Below are 26,159 nucleotides of genomic sequence, written 5' to 3' on the forward strand. Positions count from 1 at the left end.
TCCTGGATGGCTGAGAGAATCCATGTTGCTTTCCTTTGTAGGAAACAAATGAGCTTCTTGGAGCCCCACCTGACAGTAGAACCAATACCTAAAAGGAGATTTTAAATCTCCCTAAATCCAACTATCTGAATTTGTGTGGACTTTCATAACAGCTTTAGTGTGCGTTTTTTGGAGGAAGGGTTCGAAATTCCTTAGGTCGAACAGCAGAGAAAATTGCCCCAGAAAAATGTGTGCCGTGCTTCCCTGTTGCTTTTCAGAGAGCTTTTCAAGAGTATTTCTGAGCAGGGCAATGCTTTCCACAGCTGCTTTTTCAGACCCTCATGCACCGCAGAAGTTCCTGTTACAAGTGTGTGATTATGAGCTTACGAATGAATCCCTTCTCCCACATTAAATACACAGGGGACGCACTTTATTCAGATGGCTTTGGCAGTATAATTTATGAATTCTGAATTCTGTAGTGTTTTTTTGTGGGTTTTTTTCCTGTTTCTCTTTTTTTTATTCAATTAATTAGCATCTAGTGTATTATTAGTTTCAGAGATAGAGTTCAGTGACTCATCAGTTGCATACAACACTCAGTGCTCATTAGTTCAAGTGCCCTCCTTAATGCCCATCACCCAGTTATCCCATCTCTCCACCGACCTCCCCTCTAGCAGCCCTCAGTTTGTTTCCCGTAGTGAAGAGTCTCTTATGATTTGTCTCCCTCTCTGTTTTTGTCTTATTTTATCTTTCCCTCCTTTCCCCTATGATCCTCTGTTTTGTTTCTTAAATTCCACACGAGTGAAATCATATAATTGTCTTTCTCTGATTGACTTATTTTGCTTAGCTATTAATAATACCCTCTAATTCCACCCACATCGTTGCAAATGTAAGGTTTCGTTTTTGATGGCTGAGTAGTATTCCATTGTATATATAGACGCCATCTTCTTTATCCTCTCATTTCTCGGTGGACATGTGGCTCTTTCCATAGTTTGGCTATTGTGGATGTTGCTGCTATAAACATTAGGGTGCAGGTGCCCTTCAGATCATTATGTTTCTATCCTTTGGGTAAATACCTAGTAGTGCAATTGCTGGGTCATAGGGTAGCTCTATAGTGTTTCTGCTGTAAGACTACTAATAAGGCTAACATTTATTTAGTGCCAGTTTTGAACACATTGGTGGGGGGGGTGGCAGAAGAAGAGAGAGAATCTTAAGTAGGCTCCATACCCATGCAAAGCCCAACTCAGGGCTCAATCCCACGACACTGAGATCACGATCTGAGCTGAAATCAAAAGTCCAATGCTTAACCGACTGAGCCACCCAAGCACCCTTGTGTTACACATTTTATGCACATTCTCAACTCCTCACAATATCCCTGAAGCCTAAGGAACACTGTCCACATTCTAGAAATGAATAAAATGAAATTCAGAGAGGTGAGTCCCTTACCTAGAGCCGTATAACTAGTCAATGCTGATAACAGGCTCGTTTGCTTACATCTAACACACACGTTTTACAACTCACCACATTATTACCGTTTATTAAAAATGCATTTCATCTATTTTAACTGTCCAAGGGTTTCACAAATAATTTCAAATAATTAGAGCGTCCTGTCTATAAACTTTCTGTGATTTTTCAGTCTGTAATATCTCCCTAATACTTTCCATGGTCTCATCCGAACTGTCTTCTAAGATGAAGGATTGACATGAGTGTTGGAACCACAAAGTCACATTACAAAGTGGGGGGATGGAGAGAGTGGATACAGAGAGAGAAAGAATTGTCCATGTTTGGAAGCCCTCTACCAGCCATTTGTCCGGTGAGATAATTTATGTTTAAAAGAACACAGCTTTGGGGCGCCTGGGTGGCACAGCGGTTAAGCGTCTGCCTTCGGCTCAGGGCGTGATCCCAGCGTTATGGGATCAAGCCCCACATCAGGCTCCTCCGCTGTGAGCCTGCTTCTTCCTCTCCCACTCCCCCTGCTTGTGTTCCCTCTCTCGCTGGCTGTCTCTATCCTGTCGAATAAATAATAAAATCTTTAAAAAAAAAAAATTTAAAAAATAAATAAATAAAAGAACACAGCTTGACTAAATCACCTAGCTTTTAAATGGTAGAGTTAGGATGTGAATCAAAATTCTGACTCCAGAAACAAGATTTTTTTTTTTGCGTATAGTTGACGTACAATGTTAAATTAGTTCCAGGCGTGCAACGTAGGGATTTGACAAGTTTGTACCCCGCACTGTGCTCACCACCCGAGTGGCTGCATCTGTCACCATATGATGCTCTGACAACACCATTGACTATATTCCTTATATTGAACTTCTTATTCCCGTGACCTATTCATTCCATAGCTGGAAGCCTGTATCTCCCACTCCCCTTCTCCCATTTTGCCCACCCCCCAACTCCCTTCTCCTCTGGCATCCATCAGTCTGCATTTATAGGTCTGATTCTGCTTTTTGTTTATTCATTTGGTTTTGGTTTTTTGAGATCCCACACATGAATGAAATCCTATGGTATTTGTCTTTCTCTGAGTTACTTCACTTACCGTAATACCTCTAGGTCCATCCATGCTGTTGCAAATGGCATGATCTCCTTTTTTATGGCTGCATAATATTCCTTTTTTATATACATGTGAGTGTGTGTATGGGTGCGCACACACACACACCCCACACTTCCTTATCCATGTGTCTATCAGTGGACACCTGCATTGCTTCCACATCTTGGCTATTGTAACTACAGAGGTCCCTATCTTTCGGAATTAGTGTTTTCTTTGGGTAAATACCCAGTAGTGAAATTCACGCTCCTAACCACTCTACTGCATTACCTCTGGGTTTTGCCATCTTGGTTTTTCTTTCTCACATCTTCTTGATGGTCTTAGTAAAAAGGTTTTCAAAACCAGTCATGATTCTACCAGGGCACAAATGTCTTGGCTTCCTTTGGGACTGTTTTTTCAACATGTGATCCTTGGACCAAGAGGTGGAGGCTTTGTAAAGTAGGCATATTCTTGCATCTGAGACTTAGTTATAATCTCCAATAAGAGGTCTAGGCAATAAATTTAAGTAAGCGCCTCTCCTGTACACATTACATTTTGAGAATTATTTCTTCAGGAATATTATGTCCCTCGACCCCTTAGTGGCAGCCCCCTTAACTTCCCGCAAGCTGAGGGTGAGGCCTCCTTACAAAAACAGATTTTGACCTGTTGTCAAGCAATAATGAGAATAAATACACCCAGGCTTTCTGTGAAACATCACCTTACAACCCCTTTTTAACAATTTTGAAGCCACCTAAGATGGGGCTGAGATTTGCCACCCTAAGGCCTTGGGTTATAAAGTAACCTACTGAGGAGGGAACCTGGCCCAGGCTGTATCCTCCCAACCACAGCGTCCGTGCATCAACCTTGGCAGTTGGCACCTAAGAGCAGAGACTCCTACTTAGTCCATAGTATGACTGTAGGACACTCTCAGCTCTCACACATCAGCCTAGGTAAATAATGCCACTTCTTAGACCTACAGGGAAGCAGAGAATCCAAGAGCTAAATCCCAGTGGCTTAAGACACAGAGGTATTATGCAAAAGAAATCTGACTTTCAAATGTGAAGGTTAGCTACAGGATGGAGGAGGAATTGTGGTGTGTGAAGATCTGCCATCTGCAAGAGAAACACAGAAATAGGTGTGTAAGCTGCTTTCAGGATACTGAGCAGAAAAGTCAGGGATAATGACCATGCGGGCCCCAAATGAGATTAGGATGCTAGTTAACATGCCTAGATTTTGGCGGTTGGCAATGGTCATTGGCCATTGCTTTTGACCCTGTGAGTGCAGCTGGCAATCAGACTTCTGTGTGTTTCTCACTTTCTAAAACCCCCTCTTCAATTTGAAATGGAAACTAGGAGAATGGTTTTCAAGTATCCATTAGATGAGACCTAGCAAAAGCAGAACGAAGCAACAGTAATCTCCCCTAATGCATGACTCACCGGAGTCCAGAACTGGGGTTTCTTTCAGTAAGAAATGGGCATACTTTTCAGCTGTCTGATGTGGTCAAATCCTTAGAGCAAATAAAACCCAAAGTTGGATAAATATCCCCAATAACACATTAGAAGAATAATTACAACTTAAATGCCTATAGGGACCAAACAAGAAGTAAATGAAGGAAGTTGGCCAGATACAGAGAGCAGAAGAACATTCATCCCCATTCGAAAGGCAAATCAAACTTAGCCCCCCACCATCGGTGCCTTGAGAGTCCATGGGCCAGCTTCATTCTCGAAAGGGGACTCATAAAATCTGAAATCTTATATGAACTTCCAGATCTTTAAATATTAGTCCCTAATCAGTCTTCTCGTAAAACACCATGTGGGGGGGAGAAATCTCACATTTGCAGGTTGGATGTATCCCTGGGACCCCCGGTTTGCAGCATCACCATCAGATGAGTCAAATGAAATGCCTGAGAAACCGACTAACAGTTGGCATTTCAGTAAAGCTACTAATGGAAAATTTGTTCTTTGCTATGCAAGCAATTTAGCTGATAACATCAAGACTGCTGTTAAACTCATCAATTGTAATTAATGGTGAGACCTCAGTGCCAGAGCCATACGTCTGTTAGGAAGAGACATGGCAGCTTACTGGCGACCTCAGAATTACATGCTGAGCAAATATGACTTACTCCAATTTTTCAGCAATATCTGTGGTACAGTCATTCACGCCCACTGCCCCATCAGTCACAAAAATGAATTACAACAGAAGTCTATCCCAAAAGAAGCTGAATTCACTCTTCAATAAGAAAACCGATACATCCTGCTAAAAGTTGTACATTTTGTCTCCCCAGAAATATCCCAACGAAGATTCACTTTTCAGTCAACACATCTAATTCTGGTACTCTTGACCTGAATGAATGAAAAAAAATGTGTGCCTCTTCGGTAGTGTCTCATGATTTAATTAAGGCCCAAAGAATAAAACCAATGATAGACTTTTTCTGAGTTAAAATGGACTGAGAGATCACTTCCTGCCTCCTCCATTTTACACTTCAGGAAGCTGAGGCTTCACCACCATCACATAATTAAGAGCCCGTTCCTTTGTGAAAGGAGAAGTGGTGTCTGGAAACAAATTATCCCAAAACACTTCAGTGACCACTTCCTACCACACAGGAATCGTTCTGAGCACGTGGAGAAATACAGAGATAATTTTGCAAGACCAACTTTCTTGTTATTTGTATTAAGAATAATCATTTCAATTCAATGTGCTTCTAATTTTCCATATATTTTTTAAAGATTTTATTTATGTGTGAGAGAGAGCACAAGCAGGGAGGGGGCAGAGGGAGAGGGAAAGGCAGGCTCCCCACTGAGCAGGGAGCCCAGTGTGAGGCTCTATCCCAGGACCCCAGGATCATGACCTGAGCCGAAGGCAGGTGCTTAACTGATGGAGCCACCTAGGCTCCCCCTAATTTTCCACATTATTCCTGCCTACATTAGGTAACTTCGCAGCTCATAACCAACCCATGAATGGGGTTGGGCAAATGGATCTTGTTCAGTTTTCTAAGAAAGCAGTTTCCTTCATTTACTTCTTGTTTGGTCCCTATAGGCATTTAAGTTGTAATTCTTCTTCTAACGTGTTATTGGGGATATTTATCCAACTTTGGGTTTTATTTGCTCTAAGGATTTGACCACATCAGACAGCTGAAAAGTATGCCCATTTCTTACTGAAAGAAACCCCAGTTCTGGACTCCGGTGAGTCATGCCTTAGGGGAGATTACTTATGTAAAAAGATTTATATAAGTTTCACCATGGCCACTTGGCTAACTATTGACTGAGCTAAGACCAGAATCCACGTGCTCCTGCTGTGTTCCCATGCTAGTTTTTCATGTGTACGACAAATATCTAATGAGCATCTGCTATGGACCAAGTTTTGTGCCATGTTCTGCTGCACAAAGACTGCGCTGGCTTCGTAGAGCGTGTCTTACCTACTGGAATCCATCCTGAACACTGTTCGTCACACACAGCCTCATTCCTCAGCTCTAATTGGGTTAATAAGATTCACCAGAATGTTTCCTTAAGAAATAGTCAGCATACTTCCAAGCCTCAGATCCTCTCCTCTTCTTGTGCTGCACTAGGCTATTTAAAGAACAATCTTCTCCACCCTTCCTTTGATACCTGTGAGAAAGAGGAAAGCAGAAAGAACGCACGGGAAAGATGATTCTAATCTGTTTGGATCTGCACTTGCATCGAGTCCCTTATATATTTGCCCAGAAAAATTAACACATGTGCTGGGCAGGCATGATGCCTTTAAGTCTTAAAAGGAGGACGATTAGTAGGGCATTTTAGTGGGCTCATTCTTGTCCACAGCAATGCAAGAGTAGTCAAATCCATTCAAATAAGGAGACGTGAACGTGTTGATTCCTGCGACAGTTGATTCAGTGTGGAGGGAAGGTTTATTGATTTGATCATTCTCCTTGCTCTCCCTTATCCCAAGTCACTCTCTGTATATTATCATGAATACTGAATAATATGAACACATTACTATATTTTGAATAAGGTATAGCAGGCGTTTGAAATATGATCATGTTTACGTTTAGTCCTGACAATCTGTGAACTAGTTGTCGCTGTCCCAGTTATAAAGATGAACAAATGGAGAGGCCAGAGGAGTTGCCCCAGGATTTAAGCCTGAAGAACCCATGTCCTTAACCCAATACACCACATTGCAAAAGCCCTGGCTGGAATGTGTTTATCACACAAAGTGCACGTATATTGGGAATGTGGCTAGATTTATGAGGTGTTCCAACCGCAAATTAAGCATGATGCTGTTCCATATGTTTCCCTGACCCCAAATCCACAGCAAGGTAGCATCACCTTGGACCACTCTGTTGTCCCCGTTGTCAGTTCCTTTCCTGAGAATCTCCACAACCTGCACCACCCTTCGCCACGACTTCTCCCAAAGGCGTGATGGGGATTTGAAGTCCGCTGACAGTGACAACCCCACTGGCAGTTCTGTTTAGTGATGGTATCTAAGGCCTTCCACAAATGTGCTGGGTGTTTAGAAGCCGTGTCACATGTGAATAGTTATACTTAGCACGTGTAAGAGAGAAGACACGGTAGCTGAGCTTGGGTGTTTGAGAACCCATGTGTGGAAGGGGCTGTGGACTAAGTAGGCATCTCCAACAGAACAAAGACGAGTGGGCAGAAGGTCTATGGAGAACATGTATGTGTAGAAGAGAGGACGTTGGGATGATGGGGGCTGCCCAGGAGCGGGGATGTTCTGGAGGCTGAGACTAGACACTCCCTTGTTGGGCATACCCCTGTACAAGAAACTCTTGTGTTGGGTGGGCGATTGGAAATCCTTCCGCTTCTTAGAATTGGTTATGCCTCGATTTCCCAACCAAAGTTCTGGGAAAGCTGTTGAAAATCATGCCAGCCCAACACAGGTAAGTTTAGCAGCCCCCCTGGAAGAGTCCAGCTCGTGATGACAGATTCCTCTCATTCAGGAGCACAGCACAATGCAGAAGTTGCACTGCACGCAAGTTGACAAAATTGTGGCCCAGTATGACAAAGAGAAGTCAACGCATGAGAAAATCCTAGAGAAGGCGATGAAGAAGAAGGGGTAATGGCTCTTTATTTCCTTCGGGAAGCTTTTTGCCTTTTTATATTTTGTTTTTCCCAACAGTTAGCTGTTTAGGTCAAGGAAGAAATTAGTCTTGACTGTGTTTTCATCATCGAAAGTTTTTCCTCAAAAATAAGAGACTCATTCAACTGAAGGCGGCAGGGACTGGAAGTAGAAGAGAGGCACTTTATTCCAGTTCGACAGGTGGATGACACCGTCACTATGTCTCTCGTGTGTTCTCCACTCAGTTATCTTTAAGGTGAAGGAGGGGGAGAGGGAAGAACAGCTAAAGTTGGGAAATTTTGAAATTACAGAAATCCTTTTGCATAGCCAGAAAATAAATAAGAAGTTTGATGCACTCATGGGGAAAAAATGCAATCTCGATTTTTTAATATAACAAGAATCTTTAGCTTATGCCAACAGATAAGACTGTTGAATAAAACCTATCACGGCATCTACTATGTAAGATTTTTGTCTGGAATTAAGCCAGGGGGATGTTTGTGTGATGCTACCAACTCACCGAACAACAGACTAAAGGAGAACATCCTCGGTGTCAGCCCTTGAGAAGTAATAGATTTGATGAGAGTCCTTGCGTTTTTAGAATAATGCTTCTCTCGGAGACATTTTCAATGATATAACGAAGCATTCTGACTCAGGCCATAATACATCAGAGCATCTATGCTGAAGAGAGAAGCTCGGGACCTGTTCTGGTTTCAGCCACGCTACATATATTCCAAAAGGGAAAAATTATCACTGAAATAAGCAGTAATGGTTGCTGGGAAATTGCCTCGTATGTATTTCCTAGTCACAATGGAATAAGAAGCAAAAATTGCCCTATGATGCCAAGAAATGCTATTTTCTGCCTTGCTGGCATGTGTAAAAGACAAAAATCTGGCTTTATAACCAGGAAGAATTTAAAAATTCACTTCAAGGCTGAGGACCTATTTTCTAGTTATTATCTCCAATAATATTTTATTGAATAAATGAAAAATTAGCCTCAAGAAAAGCAGGAACCAAAATGGAAACTCTGACAACAGACCCTTAACAATGCAATCATTGTTAGATCTGAAATGTCTCTTTGTGTAGTGGTTGAATTGAGTAATCACGACATGGATGTTTTGTAAGGTGTACGTCTATTACTAGAAATACTGATGTTGCCCAATGAGCCATGGCATCCCATGTTTGATGAGAACAAATTGTCTTCATTAGAAAGCTTTGGAGCAAGGGCCCATGGGAATGGGAAGCTATCTAACATCTGGCACACATTTCTGATTTTCCATTTTCAGGGGAAGTAATTGTCTCGAAATGAAAAAAGAAACCGAAATTAAAATTCAGACACTGACATCAGATCACAAATCTAAGGTAAGAAAATGCCTTTTTTTACAGCAGGAGCTTGCAGAAGATACTTTGTAATTTTTTAGACGCCCTACCTAACATAAATCAGAAGTAACAGTAACTTGGGGCTGGTCTGGGCAGTCAAGGGGTTTCCACACTCACATTTGTTCCAGACTCACTGGCTTTGGGAACAGCCATTTCATGGAACATCTTTTCCTTCCTCAGTCTCTCTATGCTATCTGCCTCCTGCCTCTGGGGCAGCAAGTGACACAGTATAAATACTGTATAAAATACAGAACGTGCTTCTCTAGAGAAGTAACATTAAACAGAGAACCAAACAACCACCCAACCTGGGGATTGAGTAACCCTTTGATACTTATTCCATTCTGACTTTGCTGTGGAAGTTTAGGATGGGAAACAAATCGAGAGCTGATATTCTAGGGGATGAGCCCAATTACTCCTATTTCCCCAAGAAAATAGGAGCTTGGGAGACTTACTAGTTTGCAGACATTTGGGGAACTGAGCCCTAAGTTCCTGTCAAGAACACAAATAATTCTTCTAGCAATAATAGTTACAAAAGAAAGGGGGTGATCTTAAAACTCCTAATCTTAAAGCTCCGAACTCTAGCTTTTGGTCAGACCAGCCAGCCTCCCTACGTCTCCGCACAGCTCTGCCATTCAGCCCGATGGCCCTGCTGCCTGCATGGGTAAGCCAGGCTGTTCAAACGGAGGTTCTCTTCCCTATGTATTTTGTGTCCATTGTGTGAAGCTACAGAGGCAGAAAGCCATGTGTCCTTGAGAGTCATTCTTCACGCTCTCTCTTCTAACTGCAATGTTTGAGCATTAATGTCCGTGCACCATGCTGTGACTTCTAGAAGCTTTGCACAGATAGGAAAGTAGGAATCTTGGCCATGATACCAGTTAGCTTTTGCTGCACGGTACACTGGTCAAAATTTAGTGACTAAAGACAGCCACCAGTTATTACCTTACAATTGCGTGGGTCAGAATTTGGGCTATACTCAGCTGGGTAGTTCTAGTGATGGTGATTAGGCTCACTCGTGTGTCTGCAGTCAGCGGGGATCAATGGCTATACTCAGATATCCGGTCTTTAGCTGGTGGCTGGTTGCTTTTCCTGTATCACCTCTCATCCCCCAGCAGGCTAGCGCAGGCTCCGTCCCAAGGCAACCTTGGGGTTCCAGACAGCAGAAGAGGGAGCATTCCAAGCTGCTGCTTGCACATTTGCTACTGTCTCATGGCTAAAGCAGGTCCCAAGGGCAGCCAGATTCAAAGAGGTGGGGAAATGGACGCTAGCTCTTGACAAGGACAGGTACAAAAGCACATTGCAAAGAGCATGGATATGGGGAAGGGGAGACTTTGTACCCTAGAGTCTGGTAGGGTTGACACAGTGAGTCATGATCCGGGGATAAGAGAACACAGGGCTCTCCATTCAGACCTGTGGCCTTGTGGATGTGAAGTGGGAAAAGCATGAAGAGATGAGAAGCTGAGAGACTCCGTAAAGGAGCCCAGGGCCCAGACAAAAGAGAACACGGACAAGTTAGACAGTGAAATCACAGGTCATGGCTATTTAGAGCCAAAGCGATTATTTTAATAACCCATGACTTCCTGATTCCCATGGACTAGTACATATTTTTTGGAGGTTGGAGTGTCTACTGATTCACCAGATAAATTGATGGGTGGAATTTGGAATGCATGACGGATACTGTGTTTTCAGTTCATACCTGGTCTGTGACAGTTCCAAGTGGCACCATCCCCTTTTCCCCACACAGGTCAAAGAGATAGTGGCCCAGCACACAAAGGAGTGGTCAGAAATGATCAACACCCACAGTGCTGAGGAGCAAGAGATCCGGGACCTCCACCTCAGCCAGCAGTGTGAGCTCCTGCGAAAGCTACTGATCAGTGCCCACGAGCAGCAAACCCAGCAGCTCAAACTGTCCCATGACAGGTAGGCAAGTGCGCCTTCTCCAGAAGGAGCTCCTAATTTTGTAATCACACTGAGCTGTTATGTGTCTCATGTCATACAGTTGAGGCGAGCAACATGAACTCGAAGCAGCAGCCTCGGCCATCCAGGTGCTTACAAGTGTCGGCAAGGTCTTAACACTCACATGAAAATTTCAGCTGGATTACAAATAGTATACGATACATACAAAAAAAACAGCACAGCCCAAAGGAGCTCTGTTGCCTCCGGAGCAGTCATGGAGGCTTCACGGAGTGTTAGGGCCAACGCTGGGCTTTGGAAAATGACCTGGAGCCTCTTAGGAAGAGAGGACACGTAAGGAGACAAAGACCAACCAGTTAAGCTCCTCGATCAGATTGGATCTGATCACTCAGTGGCTAGATGTGGTGAGATTCTTTCCATGATTAGGGCTTCTAGGAATTTTAGAAAGATAGATCTAATCAAGAAACAGCAAAGAAGTATCGGTTTATGAATTGAATATTGTTTAAAATCCTGCAAACGACGAGCTAGACTCGCCCGGCCCCACCTCCCAGCAGGAGAGGGCAGATGTCAGTTACATCCTTTTATCGCAACTTTGTAACAGCTTGCTCGCTTCTGCCTTTGTGCCTCCTGTCTGCCACTGTTCCGGTCTATGGATACACACACAAGAGTAGAAAATAGAAGCAGTAAACAAAGCAAACAAAAAAGTTTTTAAATGCTAACTGCATAAATTATCTGGGCGCGAACATGAATTCCCAGCCTGGTTTTGGACTGATAGGTCCGGCCATAAGAATGTGAAGCATTTTGCCATCATTGCCAATTCTCGTGTAAGGCTACGAAATGAGGTAGACCTGCTAAGTTTGCTGGAGGTCAGTAGTCTGTACCTGACCCATTGTGAAGTATTCTGTGAAGCTGTATAGGATTAGGAGTGGTCTTTTTTTTTCCCTGCAAGATGCTCTTGATTCGGTACACAAAAAGGTGTGCTCGCCGCTCTCTGACCGTTGCCGCGGTACCAGACTGTAAGCATCCATCCGTCCTCAGAGATACTTCACAGGAGAAAGTGGTGTAGCCTCTCTCATCTTTTTTGGCGTTGAATAAAGAAAAAAGTTAGCCCTCAACAGTAGGCATTGTTCAAAAGAAAAAAAAAGTTAATTCTTTCATTGCTTAGGAAGTTATTTGAAGAGAGCATAACCTAATTACTAATTTACCTTAAAAAAATAAATACACGGCCAGGGCATTTTTCCAAGTAACAGCAGCATTTGGGCTTTTTCTCAAGCACCCTGTGGTCGTGTGTCTTCCTCACGATCACAGCTGTTGCTCTTGGTTAAAAAAAATCTTGCCCTTTTAAGACTGGTCAGCCACATTTGGTCATTGAGAAGTGCTGGTTGAGTGAATGAACAAAGAAATGGTCAGTTGACTAACACTAACTTCAGAAACAATTTGAGGGCCGTTTTCTTGGGCGCAGGAGTTTCTATGCACGCTCCTGCCTCAGTGGGCTCAGTGTTGTCCATCTCTTTGGATACCGTGCAGAAACTACTTAGAACACCGGACTCCTGGTCACTCGTTTCCAGGCAGGACTTCGAGGAGACCTATATAGGTGCCAGAAAAAATTCTCTGCTAATGACACTCAGTTCAGTGTTCATACCTTTATGTACACGTAAATAATCTATGAGCCTTTCTCATGCACACACACATTGTAGCACACGCAGGGATCAGGGGCCGTCCGTATGTAAACATCCTTTTTTCCCCCCTTACAACCCATGCTTATCTGAAACTACTCGGTCCCCTTCATTCCCATGGGCTGTCAGAGAGCATGGAGGTCACTTGTGAGGGTCAGAACATCCTCTTTCTCTTCCAGGCCATCTGATCCCAAGAAATGTAGGACAAAGCTGGAAAATCTTTATATTTTTGTGGACAAACGTAATGTCTCTTCATCCCAGTTCATCACTGTCACTTCCTCAGGAGGTGACCCACTTCCGCTTCTCATGGACTGGGGCTTTTTCCCTCCTTTTCACAGGATACAGTATAATTCGTTGAGCTCAATAGTGGTACCCCCACTATTGAGGGGGAAGTGAACCTAGTCCTGCTGTTATATGTAGAATTTACTTTTTTATTATAAATATCCATAACATAAAATTTGCATTTTAACCATTTTTTTAAGATTTTATTTATTTGAGAGAGTGAGAGAGAGGGAGAGGGAGAAGCAGACTCCCTGCCGAGCAAGGAACCCAACATAGGGCTCGATCCCAAGACCCTGGGATCATGACCTGAGTCAGAGGCAGACACCTAACTGACTGAGCCACCCAGGCGTCCCATTTTAACCATTTTTTAAAGTGTGTGGCAGTCAGTACACTCACGCTATTGTGTAGCCATCACCACCATCCGTCTCCTGGACTTTTTCATCTTCTCCAGTTGAAACTCTGTACCCACTAAACACTAACTTCCCTGACCCCTGTTTGTGTACTTTTAATACTTAGGGAAAGCAAGGAAATGCGAGCACACCAGGCTAAGATTTCTATGGAAAACAGCAAAGCCATCAGCCAAGATAAATCTATCAAGAACAAAGCAGAACGGGAAAGGTAAGCCTGAGGGCACTCACCGTGGGGAGGGAGCATTGACTGGGAGGCATAAACACAACATTTATGTGCGTATACACACACTACTCGTAATCCTTGGGAGTGTCGGCTATGAATTCTGCTGTTTTGACCGCTATGAAGATTTATTGTTGTTGCCGTAGAACACTTGTCTTCTGATTGTTCACTACCACCGGTAAAATAAATGTACATTCAGCATATGTGTGCTCATCTCCAAACCAAATTGCATAAACTATGGCAAAATCTCCTTCCCACATTCCACTGGGTCATCCCGCAAGCATCTCAGCTGCTCAGGGATGGGCCCGTTCTGGGTGGGATGGTCTGGACTAGCAGCCTGTAGGAGGCCAGTCTTCTTCCTTTGATTTGCCTTGTGCTGTCCTTGACACCAGCGATCAGAAGTCCCCACTCAGTTTTTCTGGCTTAACCTTATCTTAGGTTGGGTTTTTTAGCAACAGAGACCAAGACAGGAACTCGGGTGGATGTGAATTCCTGAGGAAGGGACCTGCAGAGAAGAGCAGTAGGGGAAACAGGAAGGGTCCAAGGCCGTGGCTGAGCAAGGGTATACTGGTCTCAGTTACAGTCCCTCTGCAGCCCGATCGAAAGCCCTGGAGGGTGAGCTGCACCACCAGTCTCTTTAAACCAAGGGTACCTGGCTTTTGTACTTCTGTGTTGGTCGGTCATTTGCCACCTGCGGCTAGGGGAAGGTGCGTGTGACCTCCAGAGAAGGTTCCAGGTGCAAGCCCTTTAGGCAAAGGCGGTAAAGGGGATTCGAGAGGGCGTCAGGAGTCCTGTTACCCAAGAGAGGGAGTTGAGACCACTTGAGACCACTTTCCTCAGTGATCGGAAAATACAGAGCCAAGTGAAGATTAGCTCTTGGAACTGAGACAGGAGCCTGGTTAGGGCTTCAAGTACTCCACTCTCCCGTAGCTATGGGCTAAGCTGCTGGAGAACTTGGCAGCTACAAAGGAAAGCACCTGTATTTCATGGGCTCCTTGTCTACCTGGTCTTTTATGGAGGCTCAGTGGATACCCGATGTTGCCTCTTTGTTTTGAACATGGTGAGAACTGCTGTCCAACCACCTCAATTTCGTTGATTTTTTTAAAGCACAACTCAATTATTAATAACGATGTTAAACTTGAAATACGATAAAATAGGAAGCATAATGCCATTCAGTGCATTTTCATGCTGAAGTGTTGTTGAATTAAGTGCAATTGGGAATGGGTCATCAATAGGATATGCAATTCCACAGCAATTGGACTTGGAAATGAATTGACTTTTTAAAATGTTGGCCAAGAAATTTCCCAGTCAACGTGGAGCATCTAGGGAAATTATTACTCAGTTTAATCAATACTTCTTTGCACCATCCTCTTGTGGTTCTTGACACGGAACTTTGCTTAAGGGCCTTATATAGTGGAAATGACATCTGCTTTAGCTCAAAAATGTAAAATAGCCCAGCCATGATAAAACCTCATCAGTTTGAACTGTGTTAGATTGCCCGAAATACAGAATTCAATAGGATAAATGTGCTAATCATTGAAAAAATTGATAAAGAGCTCTTTATTACGAAGTGGACTTCAGCCCAGTTGAGGTCAAATTACCTTTAAGTTACTGTAGCATAATTAACAGTTTTTAATTTTTTTGTTTTGCCTTTGTCTCCTGTGGTAGGTGTTTCTAAAACACCTACAAATGGCTGGTTTTTAAAATACTTCCTGTGTGCAACATGGTTGCCTTCTAAACACACACATCGTGTATGTGTGCCTACTTTAACAAAGTACTGAGAAATAAAATTTCAAAAGTTGTAATCAGATGGCTTAGAAAGACCTGCAGACGCTAACAAGCACTTCTCTTCCCGAGTCAAAGAGGACATTTCAACAGAAATCACGCACTATTTGAAACTGAACAGCAGTGCAAGTACTGTCCATGGATGTGCAGAAGGGAGCTAAGGCACATAGCAAAAGAAACAATCAGCAAAATGAAGAGGCAACCTATGGAATGGGAAAAACATTTGTAAACCATGTATCCGGGATTAATATCCAAATATATATACGGAACTCATACAACTCATAACAACAAAGCAATCTGATTTTTAAATGGACAGAGGACCTGAACAGACATTTTTCCAAACAAAACATACAAATGGCCAACAGGTACATGAAAAGTGTTCAAGATCACTAATCATCAGGGAGCTGCAAATCAAAACCACAATGGAATAAAACCTCATATCTGTTAGAATGGTTATGCATCAAAAAGTTAAGAACAAGTGTCGGTGAGGATGTGGAGAAAAGAGAACCTTTCTGCGTTGTTGGGGCCATGTAAATTGGTGCAGCCACTATAAAAAACAATATGGAGCTTCCTTAAAAAATTAAAAATAGAAATGCCATATAATCTTACAACCCCACTCTTGGTTATCTATCTGAAGGAAATGAGATCACTATACCAAAGCAATATCTGCACCCCCATGTTCATTGTAGCATTATTCAAGTAGCCAAGACATGGAAATAACCTCAGTACCCATGAACAGATGAATGGATTAAGAAAATGTGATTTTACATCCACATTCACATACATAGAGGAATATTTCCAGCCATTAAAAAAGAAGGAAATTTTGGCATTTGTGACAACATGGATAGACCTTGAGGGCATAATGCTACATGAAATAAGCCAGCTAAAGACAAATAATGTATGACTTCAGTTAGAAACAGAGTAAAATAGAGGTTTCCAGGAGTTAAGGGGGTGGAGAAATGGGAAAATGTTAAAGGGGACAGACTTGCAGTTATAAGAGGAGCAAGTCCCAGAGATCTAATATTGAACATGGTGGCTATAGTTAACAGTACTGTATTATATACTTGAAAGTTGCTAAGAAAGTAAATCTTTTAAAGAGAACGTAAAGTGATATTTAGAGTGAGAATTACAGCCTAGGTGTATATACCATTGGTTGTTGTGGGGTTTTTTTGTTTTGTTTTTGTTTTTTTAGAGAGAGAGATTGCAAGGGGGCTGGGGAGGGGCAGAGGGAGAGAGAGAGAGAATGTTAAACAGACTCCATGCCCAGCATAGAGCCCGATGCGGGGCTCTAGCTCACAAGCCTGAGATCCTGACCTTACCTGATATCAAGAGTCAGACGCTTCACCGGCTGACCCACCCAGGTGCCCCTAGGTGTATATATTTTTTTAAATAAATGCAAACTAATGAGTTAAACACTCAAGAGAGTATAAAATTAGAAATACAGAGTGAACCCAAAGATCTCAGATGGGGAGAAATAAAAAAGCAAAAAGTACTGAAATAGAAAACAAAAAGCAATGGAGAATATCAGCAAAAACAAAAGCTTATTATTTGAAAAAAATAAAATGAGTGAACCTCCAGCAAGACTGCTCAAGAAGCCAAAGAGCACGGGTTAGTACCATTAGGGATAAAAAGGAGAAATTATTGCAGATCTAATCAATATTTTTGAAAATGAAGACTCCTTAAAGGCTACTACCAGTGAGTTTGAACACTTAAAGGGAATGGACAATTGCCTACAAAAATATCAATATCCAAAACTGACTGAAAAGGAAGGAGAAAACCTGAATAGACCTATAGCTATTAGAGAAATTCAATCAGTCGTAGGTCTATTCAGTCATGAAAAGCACTCCAGCCTCACTGGTAATGATGCCATTTCACAAAACTAATTGACACAAAACTGAATGTCTGACAGTTCCAAGTGTGGGCAAAAAGACATGAAGAGGGGCGCCTGGGTGGAACAGTGGTTAAGCGTCTGCCTTCGGCTCAGGGCGTGATCCCGGCGTTATGGGATCGAGCCCCACATCAGGCTCCTCCGCTATGAGCCTGCTGCTTCCTCTCCCACTCCCCCTGCTTGTGTTCCCTCTCTCGCTGGCTGTCTCTATCTCTGTCGAATAAATAAATAAAATCTTTAAAAAAAAATCTTTAAAAAAAAAAAAGACATGAAGAAAAGGTAGCATTCAGACCCTGGTTGTGAATGCAAATAAGGACAGTGCTTTGGAGTAAAGATGAAATTGTTCAATCCCTAACAACTTGCACATCTATGTATATACCTTAGAGAAATCCTTGCTCGTATGCACGAGAAGATATGCCCTACATTTATTTAGTCAACAGATAGTACACCAAGCATTGTGGGGCCCTATGCACCAGATCATTGGAGTATTGTTTGGAAATAACCGATTTGTCATCAATAGCAAACTGGAAATGTTGTATTCTCTTCATCAATGGAAAAAATCCATACAACAGATGAAAGTAATGGAATAGTTTGAAACACAGTTGTATCTCTAAAACCTAGGCTAAGTAATAAGTTATAGGAAGAAACCCAGAATAGGTTACCATTTAGGTAAATTTGGAAAACAGAACAATAGAGACCAGCAGCATCACTCGGGAGCTTGTTAGAAATGCAGAGTCTTGGGCCCCACTCCAGATCCACTGACTCTGGGGGTGGGCCCAGCAATCTGTGTTTTTGACAGTATCTCCATTTGATTTGTAGGCACCTGAAAGCACTTGTATGTATTAAGAATGGATAGATCCACGTGGAATAAATACATTAAAACATGGATGGGAAAGTCCAGACCAAACTCAAAATAGTGGTTATGTCTGGAGAGAAAGAAAGGGGAATGGACTCAGGAAAAATACAAAGGGGGCTTTAATTATATCTGTAATGCTTTGTTTCCTTTAACAATATGAGACAAGGAGGACAAAACATTAATACTGACTAATCTGAGTGATGGGTACAAAGATGTATTTCTCTCTGTACATTATGTCTTTCAAAATTCTGCAAAAATTGGGAAAAGTGATAATCCCATCCAGAGAAGTAAATGGAATATAATGCTTTCTTATGTAATATCACATTAATTCTATTCAATGTCATGCCATATGTTATTTGTATCTATTACTTTTAGGCGAGTCAGGGAATTAAATAGCAGCAACACCAAAAAGTTTCTGGAAGAAAGAAAGAGAGTAAGTATTTTGTAATTTTCTTGGAACTATGAACAATAACTCATGTTTAGATATCAGATCTCTTCTGGCTGATTTGCTTAATTTGATTTTTCTGAACATTAAACATTCTAGCTTCTCTTGTCTGCTCCCTGAGAGCTAAATAATCTATCACTTAAATCTTTAAGATACTAATTTGGCACCATTTTATATGGAAAAAAGAAGCCAAGCTTTAATTGTGCATAAATACTCTATTATGTTCTGAGAAGATTTTAGCAGGGAAGATCTTCCCAGTAATAATTACGGGTTTAAACTCTTGCAGTTTTCAGGCTATTTTTCATGATTTTTTTTTTTATAAATATCTCCCTCAGTTGAATTGTAAACTTAACAGCCATACCTCACCCATAAGTTTTCAGATTACAACCCAAAGTTTATCAGAATTTTTCTTTTTTACAGCTCGCAATGAAACAGTCCAAAGAAATGGATCAGTTGAAAAAAGTCCAGCTTGAACACCTCGAGTTCCTAGAGAAACAGAATGAACAGGTATCTTATCAGAAGGCATGCAAAGACACAGCCAGCCCGCTTTGGGAGGCAGACACCATGCCTGCAGAGATAGCCTGAGTAGTGGCATGGAAAGGTGGCTAGTAAAAACAGGATGCCTTTTACTGTATTTTCCCCATTTCATCAAACAAGACAAAGAATTCTTTTTGGAAGTGGGAGAGGACTGTAGCCATGGGGGTTGGGGGGGGGGGACCCAAAGTCATCATTTCAATAGATGGTGATGATTCTAAGAATGATGTCCTTGAGAAGAGGAAACGAAGGTTTCACATTATTTCATTTAGAGCTTTAGAATTTGCAACCTAGAGGCGAGCAAATTTAAACATTGGCTATGTTTAAAAGCAAATGAGAGAAACCACCTCTTTTCAACCTCTGTCTAAAAGTGAAGTTTAAAACCGTCTCAGGGCTTCCGAGCAGGACCCACAGAAAGGGGCTGCCAAAACTCTACAAACCACGGAATGCGAGTGGATACCATACTCTTGGTGTTTTTTCCCAACAAGACAAAACACTAAGGAGTCAACACCAGTAGTTATCCAAAATCCACCTCTTGCGTTAGCCGTCAGCTATTACACAGCAACAGCAAGATCTCTGTGTTTACCTGAAGGACAGTACAGGTGGGCTCCCTTCCCAAACGGGCTACGCGATCCGTTGTCCATCCAGTAATTTCAATTTGATGGCCGTACCTCCAGCTTATAAGGCAAAATGACCCTGCGGAGCAGTTTAAATTTCAGTCTGTCCCAAATTTCAGTTTTTAGGTAGAGCTGGTTTAGAAGGTTTTATATCTAGATAATCTACTTCCGTCTAGAAACTGTGAAGAGGGTTTGATGAAAGAGGTGATTGTACTGCCTTCTTTCCCATTTCCTCCATCTGTAAAGCCATCCTATTGCAGGTATATTTCTCAGAGTAAATGCCTTCTGTTGAAAAACACTTCAGTTGGAATTACACTAAAATGTATCTTTGAGAAAGAAAAACAAAACCAGAAAATCTTTTTTGTATTGCAGTTGGGTAACAAATCCAGCTTCCGGTTTGGGATTTGTTACTTTCCGGTAGACGGAAGTTTTATTCATCAACATACTTCTGAGTTATGTGTCACATTTCCTTTTCAGCTTCTGTTCATGAACAGTCCACAGATCCTCCAGGGGGACAATAAATGTTTATTGTCCTGTGGGTCCGATTCATTTGACCATCTCATAGATACATCACGTTCTGGTACAAAATACCTTAGCTTATGTTTTTGCTCTTAAAGCACTTCCCAGAAAGTGTTCCCATGGGCAAAATGGGAGTATGAATAAAGGTAAAGCCACCATCTCCAAAACATTAGGATCCACTTCAGTGATTCAGGGCTGGGTGGGGTAAGGATGCCTCTTGGAAGAAGGCACAATGAAGGTAAGGCACAGTTATGTTTCAGTTAACTAAATTAAGAAACTACTTAGAAATTACTGTGTTGCTTAGCAACAAGTTTGGCTTAAGAATGTACATGTGCTAAAAATTACTCATTACTACAATAGTGGTGAATATCAGAGCTCGAGAATACACTTACCTACTGTTTTTTATTTCAGAGCCAAAGTACATAATAAAAAAATCATTTTGAGCTTTTATCCTAACACACGGAGAATTCAAACCATAGCAGAGTTCTTGCCTTCAATATACTGGATTAGTGATAGCTGGACTGATTGAGTATATTTGGGAAGATAGTGGCTTTTCGTTCCAAAAATTCATGTCATGCATTTCAATATGTCTTAAGCAACGTCTACCACCCACAGCTGATACTTCGAGGCACAGAAGCTTAGGAAAGCACAGATCATGAGGAGGATTGAGATTTGAGGAAGATTTAATGGGATTCAATGAAAAGAAATTCGCCATATCATATTGATGCTTCCGGCAGAGGTAGAATTCGGACTTGAATTTCTGTGTTAAGCCCTGCTTTACAAAAACATGGGCTGTTCCATACAAATTCAGTCCCAGGTCTTTCTAGTATGGTTTTGTTTTGTTTGGAACTTCAAGGTCAGAGAGCTCTTAGTTGCTCTGTGTGTTACGACACTGTAGCAGGCACAGGTGCAAAAGACATGGTGACTCCATTTCTTCTCGCATGATAGGCAAGTCTGGAATCAGGAGAGCTCCCTTTATTAACCAATTAAACATTTCACTGGCAGAAAAGTTTCCTATTTCCAGACAATCCTAAATTTTTATAACAGTCTCCCAAACCCTTGTTCAACCCAAAGACTATTATTCTCTGTTTCTAAGCCAAAGATAATTTTAACATTCATCCATAATATCTCTTTAAGGCTTCTTACTGCTTCCTTGTGACCCTAACTCCCAGAAGCTCACCCCAGCCCCCCAAGGATCTACTTAATTAGCTAGACCAGCATTGAGGGAACTAGCAGAAACAATTCAAGTTTTAATATGATTTGGCCCCGATTCTGGATCCTAACCTCATGTGCTCTTTTTTAAGCCACCTAATGGCCTTGCCTACTTGGTCATCCAATGCTTCGCTTAAAACTCAAAGAGGTCAGGGGCACCTGGGTGGCACAGCAGTTAAGCATCTGCCTTCGGCTCAGGGCGTGATCCCGGCGTTATGGGATCGAGCCCCACATCAGGCTCCTCCGCTATGAGCCTGCTTCTTCCTCTCCCACTCCCCCTGCTTGTGTTCCCTCTCTCGGTCTCTGTCAAATAAAAAAAAATAAAAAAAAATAAAAAAAACCTCAAGAGGTCAGGGATCGTTTTGCTACTAACTTTTCCCGTAGACCTCCTAGCCACAAGTACGTCATCTGTCCTGACATGTACCATTTCAAACATTAACGCTCCATTACTGTCATACCCAAGCTTTAAAAGTTGATTTTTGTCATCAATCCTATCATTTAATAAAGAGAAGTGAGGGTTCTTGCTAAAGGGAGGGTTTCCCACCCACTCCTGCAGGAGAGCATAGTCTGGGTTCCCAGGCATTGGTTGTTTGCTTTGTTCTTTTTTTTAATTATTTTCTGTTGAGATCAATCTGGGGGGGAGTTCGTCGCTGACGGGCGTATACATGTTTTATTCTTAGCTTTTTGCTTTTCTGTATATGGTTTTGCATTCATTTTTTTAAGTGTTCATTTATTCAGTATTCATTTATTTTCTTTTATATGTATGACTCAATTTTGACATTACTATTTTTGTACAAACAGCTATTGAAAACCTGCCATGCAGTGTCCCAAACACAAGGTAGGACCGGAACTCTGATAAGCAAAACATTGCTTTCCTTCTCAGCTCTGTTAGTATGCTCGGTGCAGACTCCATTTATGATGCACACCTGGTCATAACTAGTATCTCAGGGGTTTGGATTTAAAAGCTTGACTACTTCATGCTTGGATTTCTGAGGTAATATTCAAACTGAAATGCCCAGCATCTTTCGAGAATTCTTTCTGAGGGAGTCTTAGCCCACGGTTCCAACAGCAGACCTAGAAAACTCAAGTCATGCTGATGAAGGTAGACCCACGCGTCAAGAACAGTGATCTATGACTGTCATTTGGACCGACCACAGCTAAGGCTGGGTCACAAAGCCAGCTCTTTCACAAGCATTCATAGGACTGCAATTAATTGTTAAAGCACCCTACTTAAAAGTTCATCGGTGCTTTTTAATGACCCTTATGGTCTGCGTGCAGAAACATTCTACAGTGTCATTATACAGTGACTCGTGTCATGCTTTCTGTGAGATCTGGTCTGCCAAGGACCCTAATCACCTAAGTAAGGTGACCATATAATGTATTATCTGAACCAGGATAGTTTTGAGAGTGAAAGGGGGTGATGTTCATACTTGCCGGGTCTAACAGGCATAAATGTTTCGGAACTGTCCCCTGCAAATGGGAATGAACGGTCACCCCGCTCATCTGAGAACCTCGCTCTGAGAATAGCGCTATAATGGCTTATGTTCAATATCATCATTAAATGCTAAGTGGGGAGAAGCATAGAGCATCTGTTAGTACTATTGAACATACAAGTATTTAATTTCCAGTGCTGATATGGTTTCACTGTCACCTCTTACGAATACCGTTTGTGTCATAGTTTCATGTTTGTATATTTTTCTCCATTTCTCATTTCTCAGAGTATTAGTATACTTCAGGCATTGAAAACTATCCAGGTAGAGGGAACCATCCATCCCATATTTGAGCAGGAAAATTAAGTTCTTTGGTATTACCATATCCATCTTCGCCAAAAGGAAATTTAAAGCCACAATAAAAAAAAAATAAGAATTACTGTATATCCACGGGTTAAACTAGTTTTATAACAGGGCCTCATTCGGGACATCTAGATGCTCATTGGATGATCTTCAGATTTGACCCAATCCCCCCTCCCCACCCCGCCCACTGACCTTCCATTGAGTTGGAATACCTAAGCAAACATGAGAGCACTTCAGAGTGCTTCTCTGAGTTATGTCCACGTTTCCATTCTTAAATGGCCTTTATTTCAAAGTGGTAGGTCACAAAAAGAGGAAAGGAATGCTTTATTTTTCCTTCAAAAGATAGATGCATTGGGTTGGGCCCAAGCATCCAGAAACCAGTTGGAAAGTAAAAGTTGAAATAAGCAAGTTGATGTGTCACCAGAATCTTCCCCCCCGCCCCCGCACCGGCCCTCTGATTCCTTTCTACCTCCCAAACCACCTGGTTGTCTTAGTGACAGTCTTAAGCCATGGTGAACTCAACCTCAGGAAGCCTATAAAAAATTATCCTAATGAATTGAGAGCCAGTAGGGATAATTTTTGGACAATAGGATTCTAGGAACCCTACATATTTACAAGGTACTCCAGCCAAACCAATGTGATATGCTCCCACCTAAACTTCTCCATCAGTCAGATTCTTAGGGAATTAATTAAATTGCAGGCTATTGGGGGAAAATATTGTACATAACACTTCTGCTAAAAGTTCAAATTACACACGGTCAAGGCAACATGTCCATCCGTAGAAACCAAACGGTTTGACGTGACATAGTCTAAATATTGAGTGACCGGCTTAGCCTCTTTTCAAGTGGTTTTCCTGGCACGCTGTAGAACTAGTCATTCACAACCTTTACTGTGCAGGAAAATGTCTTTGGGATCTTGTGAAAATGCACATTCTGATCCAGTCGGCCTGGGCTAGAGTCCAAGAGTGTGCCTTTCTCACAAGGGCCCAGGCGGTGCTGATGCTGATGGTCCCTGGGCCTCACTGGGAGTAGCAAGGACACAGTGCCAGCATCAGATTCATGGGAGAAGAGAGTCTGGGTGGCTGCATGCCTTCAAGAGAGGATGGCAACATGGTCAGGCCTCGTTTCTGATGTTCCAGGCGAAGGAGATGCAGCAGATGGTGAAGTTGGAAGCCGAGATGGACCGCAGGCCAGCAACAGTAGTGTGAAACTCCAGAGCCCAAACTGAAGCCACAGAGCCGCACAGCATCAAAAGATCCCCAACCTTCCTGACACAGATTTAATGCAAGACGCCTGTTGTCTCTTTGGGTGTCCTTTATGTACAGACAAGACGTTACCCGCAACCACAGAGACTTACAACCTTCTCTGTAACATTTTTGAGTATTGGATTTCTTTGACCAACCAAAAGGAGCTCCAAATCCACCAAAATTACTATCCCAGTAAGGCAGAGTTGAACCCTTGCTATTACAACTTAAACATGTTTGCTATAAAATACCATCACAAGGGAATGAGCTTGGTGTAAACAACTCCGCTCTGTGATGCATTTAGGACATGTTTGAGCTGCAGCAAAAACAGTGCATTAGTGATTCAATAGCAAAATGCATGCACTAGAAAAAAAACAAACTCTGTCTACAAATTCATCAGCAGAAGTGGCAATCTGCTAGACAAATAATTTTGCAGAATTTTTCTACATCTGAGTTACCTCATCAGTAAGTGCCATGTCTCTGCCATGCCATAAGAAGCTAATTTCCTGTAAACGTTGTGGAAATTATTAGAGTAAAAAAAAAAAATAGAACAGCGTACCTGTGCCAAAACTCATCCGTGCTCAAGGGAGAACTCTGTTAGGCACACGTAAGACAGTTTACATCTGATTTTGCTTTATAGGAATTGCTTCTGCCGATTCCAGACATTATAATACACTATGACACCATAAAGATTGTGAAGTGGTTATTGGCAAACGTTTGTAAATGTGACCATGTATAAAGTATTTATACTCCTAATTCACACTGTTATAGAGCAAAATCATCTAAGTATTGCCACATGACAAGATTAGTAAACAGGAATACTAGAACTATGTTTGCATGATACACAAGCACCGATTAAGACTAATCCGTACACATACAGTTAACCTAATGCCAAATCGATACTGGCTACATAAATGTATGGCACAGAATATAATTGGACTATCAAGACTTTTAGCATAATGAAAAAGTCTATATATATGTGTATATGAATTATGTGGGCATTCTTGATACTTCAAGTTCTAGTTTCAAAAAAATACATAACTAATTTAATTTTACACAAAAATATTTATGCAGATTTTCAGAATTTCATATCAGGAAATAACCTTTTTACGTCTGTTAAATATCAAAACAATTTGCTACAGTGTTTATCTGCATGGTCTTTAAGCCCGCTGTAGTTGTGTTCAGACAGTGCATGAAAAAGTATTCTGCGGGGAATTGAGCCATGCCGCCAAAGCCGGGAGGAGCGCATGGAAACGGTAGTCTAGAACTAATCAGATTACTGATTTTAGGACACAAAACACCAACTGAATTGTATATGCTTGTACAAATTGATTCTGTGTGTTCCTCTGAACAAAGCAGAGAAAATTATGTTACCGTCAATATTGAAATTAAACTTCCGACTTCTCTAATAAAAAATTAAAACACATTTAACACCTGTCAGAGTATATGCTTTCCAGCAGACTTTTTGCCCTCTTCATAAATGATCTCTCCATTATTTCAAAAGGAGGCTTCTTCATGCCTCAGCACATTTTCCCACCAAATGACACAAAACAGGTTGATTCTGGCTGACTCCCAAATGTCACATATTTGGCTTTTTCTCGTATTTATCATTTGAACTGGTTTCTCTGAAATTTCTCTGGTTCCCTATTTGCTTATCTGTAAGACAATGGGGTTAGACTACGTACCTTTCAGCACTAACATCCCATGGAAAACTATGGCTGTTAAAATAGCACCGCATTGGGACACCTACGTGGCTCCGTCAATTAAGCATCTCTCTCACTCATTTTTGCTCGGGTCATGATCTCAGGGTCAGGAGATCGAGCCCCACGTTGGGCT

General features: G+C 41.9%; 1 protein-coding gene across 13 annotated transcripts in view; it reads left to right on the forward strand.

The window, feature by feature from the left end:
• PLCB4 (phospholipase C beta 4) overlaps nt 1-25,749 on the forward strand; it is a 400,851-nt gene extending 375,102 nt beyond the window's left edge. For 12 of the 13 annotated variants that reach the window (XM_044385683.3, XM_048222092.2, XM_044385682.3 and 9 more), the window contains 8 exons: nt 7,437-7,552; nt 8,839-8,914; nt 10,674-10,849; nt 13,318-13,419; nt 18,336-18,393; nt 18,826-18,912; nt 22,089-22,125; nt 24,219-25,749. In XM_044385683.3, the coding sequence (XP_044241618.1) occupies nt 7,437-7,552; nt 8,839-8,914; nt 10,674-10,849; nt 13,318-13,419; nt 18,336-18,393; nt 18,826-18,912; nt 22,089-22,125; nt 24,219-24,307 (741 nt within the window). In that variant the 3' untranslated portion in view covers nt 24,308-25,749. Of the gene's footprint in view, nt 1-7,436; nt 7,553-8,838; nt 8,915-10,673; nt 10,850-13,317; nt 13,420-18,335; nt 18,394-18,825; nt 18,913-22,088; nt 22,126-24,218 lie in introns of those variants that run through there. The other variant, XR_008959400.1, reaches the window with a different exon arrangement.
• Nucleotides 25,750-26,159: the final 410 nt, after the last annotated feature.

This window comes from Ursus arctos, unplaced genomic scaffold (assembly GCF_023065955.2).
Source record: "Ursus arctos isolate Adak ecotype North America unplaced genomic scaffold, UrsArc2.0 scaffold_16, whole genome shotgun sequence".
Classification (NCBI taxonomy): domain Eukaryota; kingdom Metazoa; phylum Chordata; class Mammalia; order Carnivora; family Ursidae; genus Ursus; species Ursus arctos.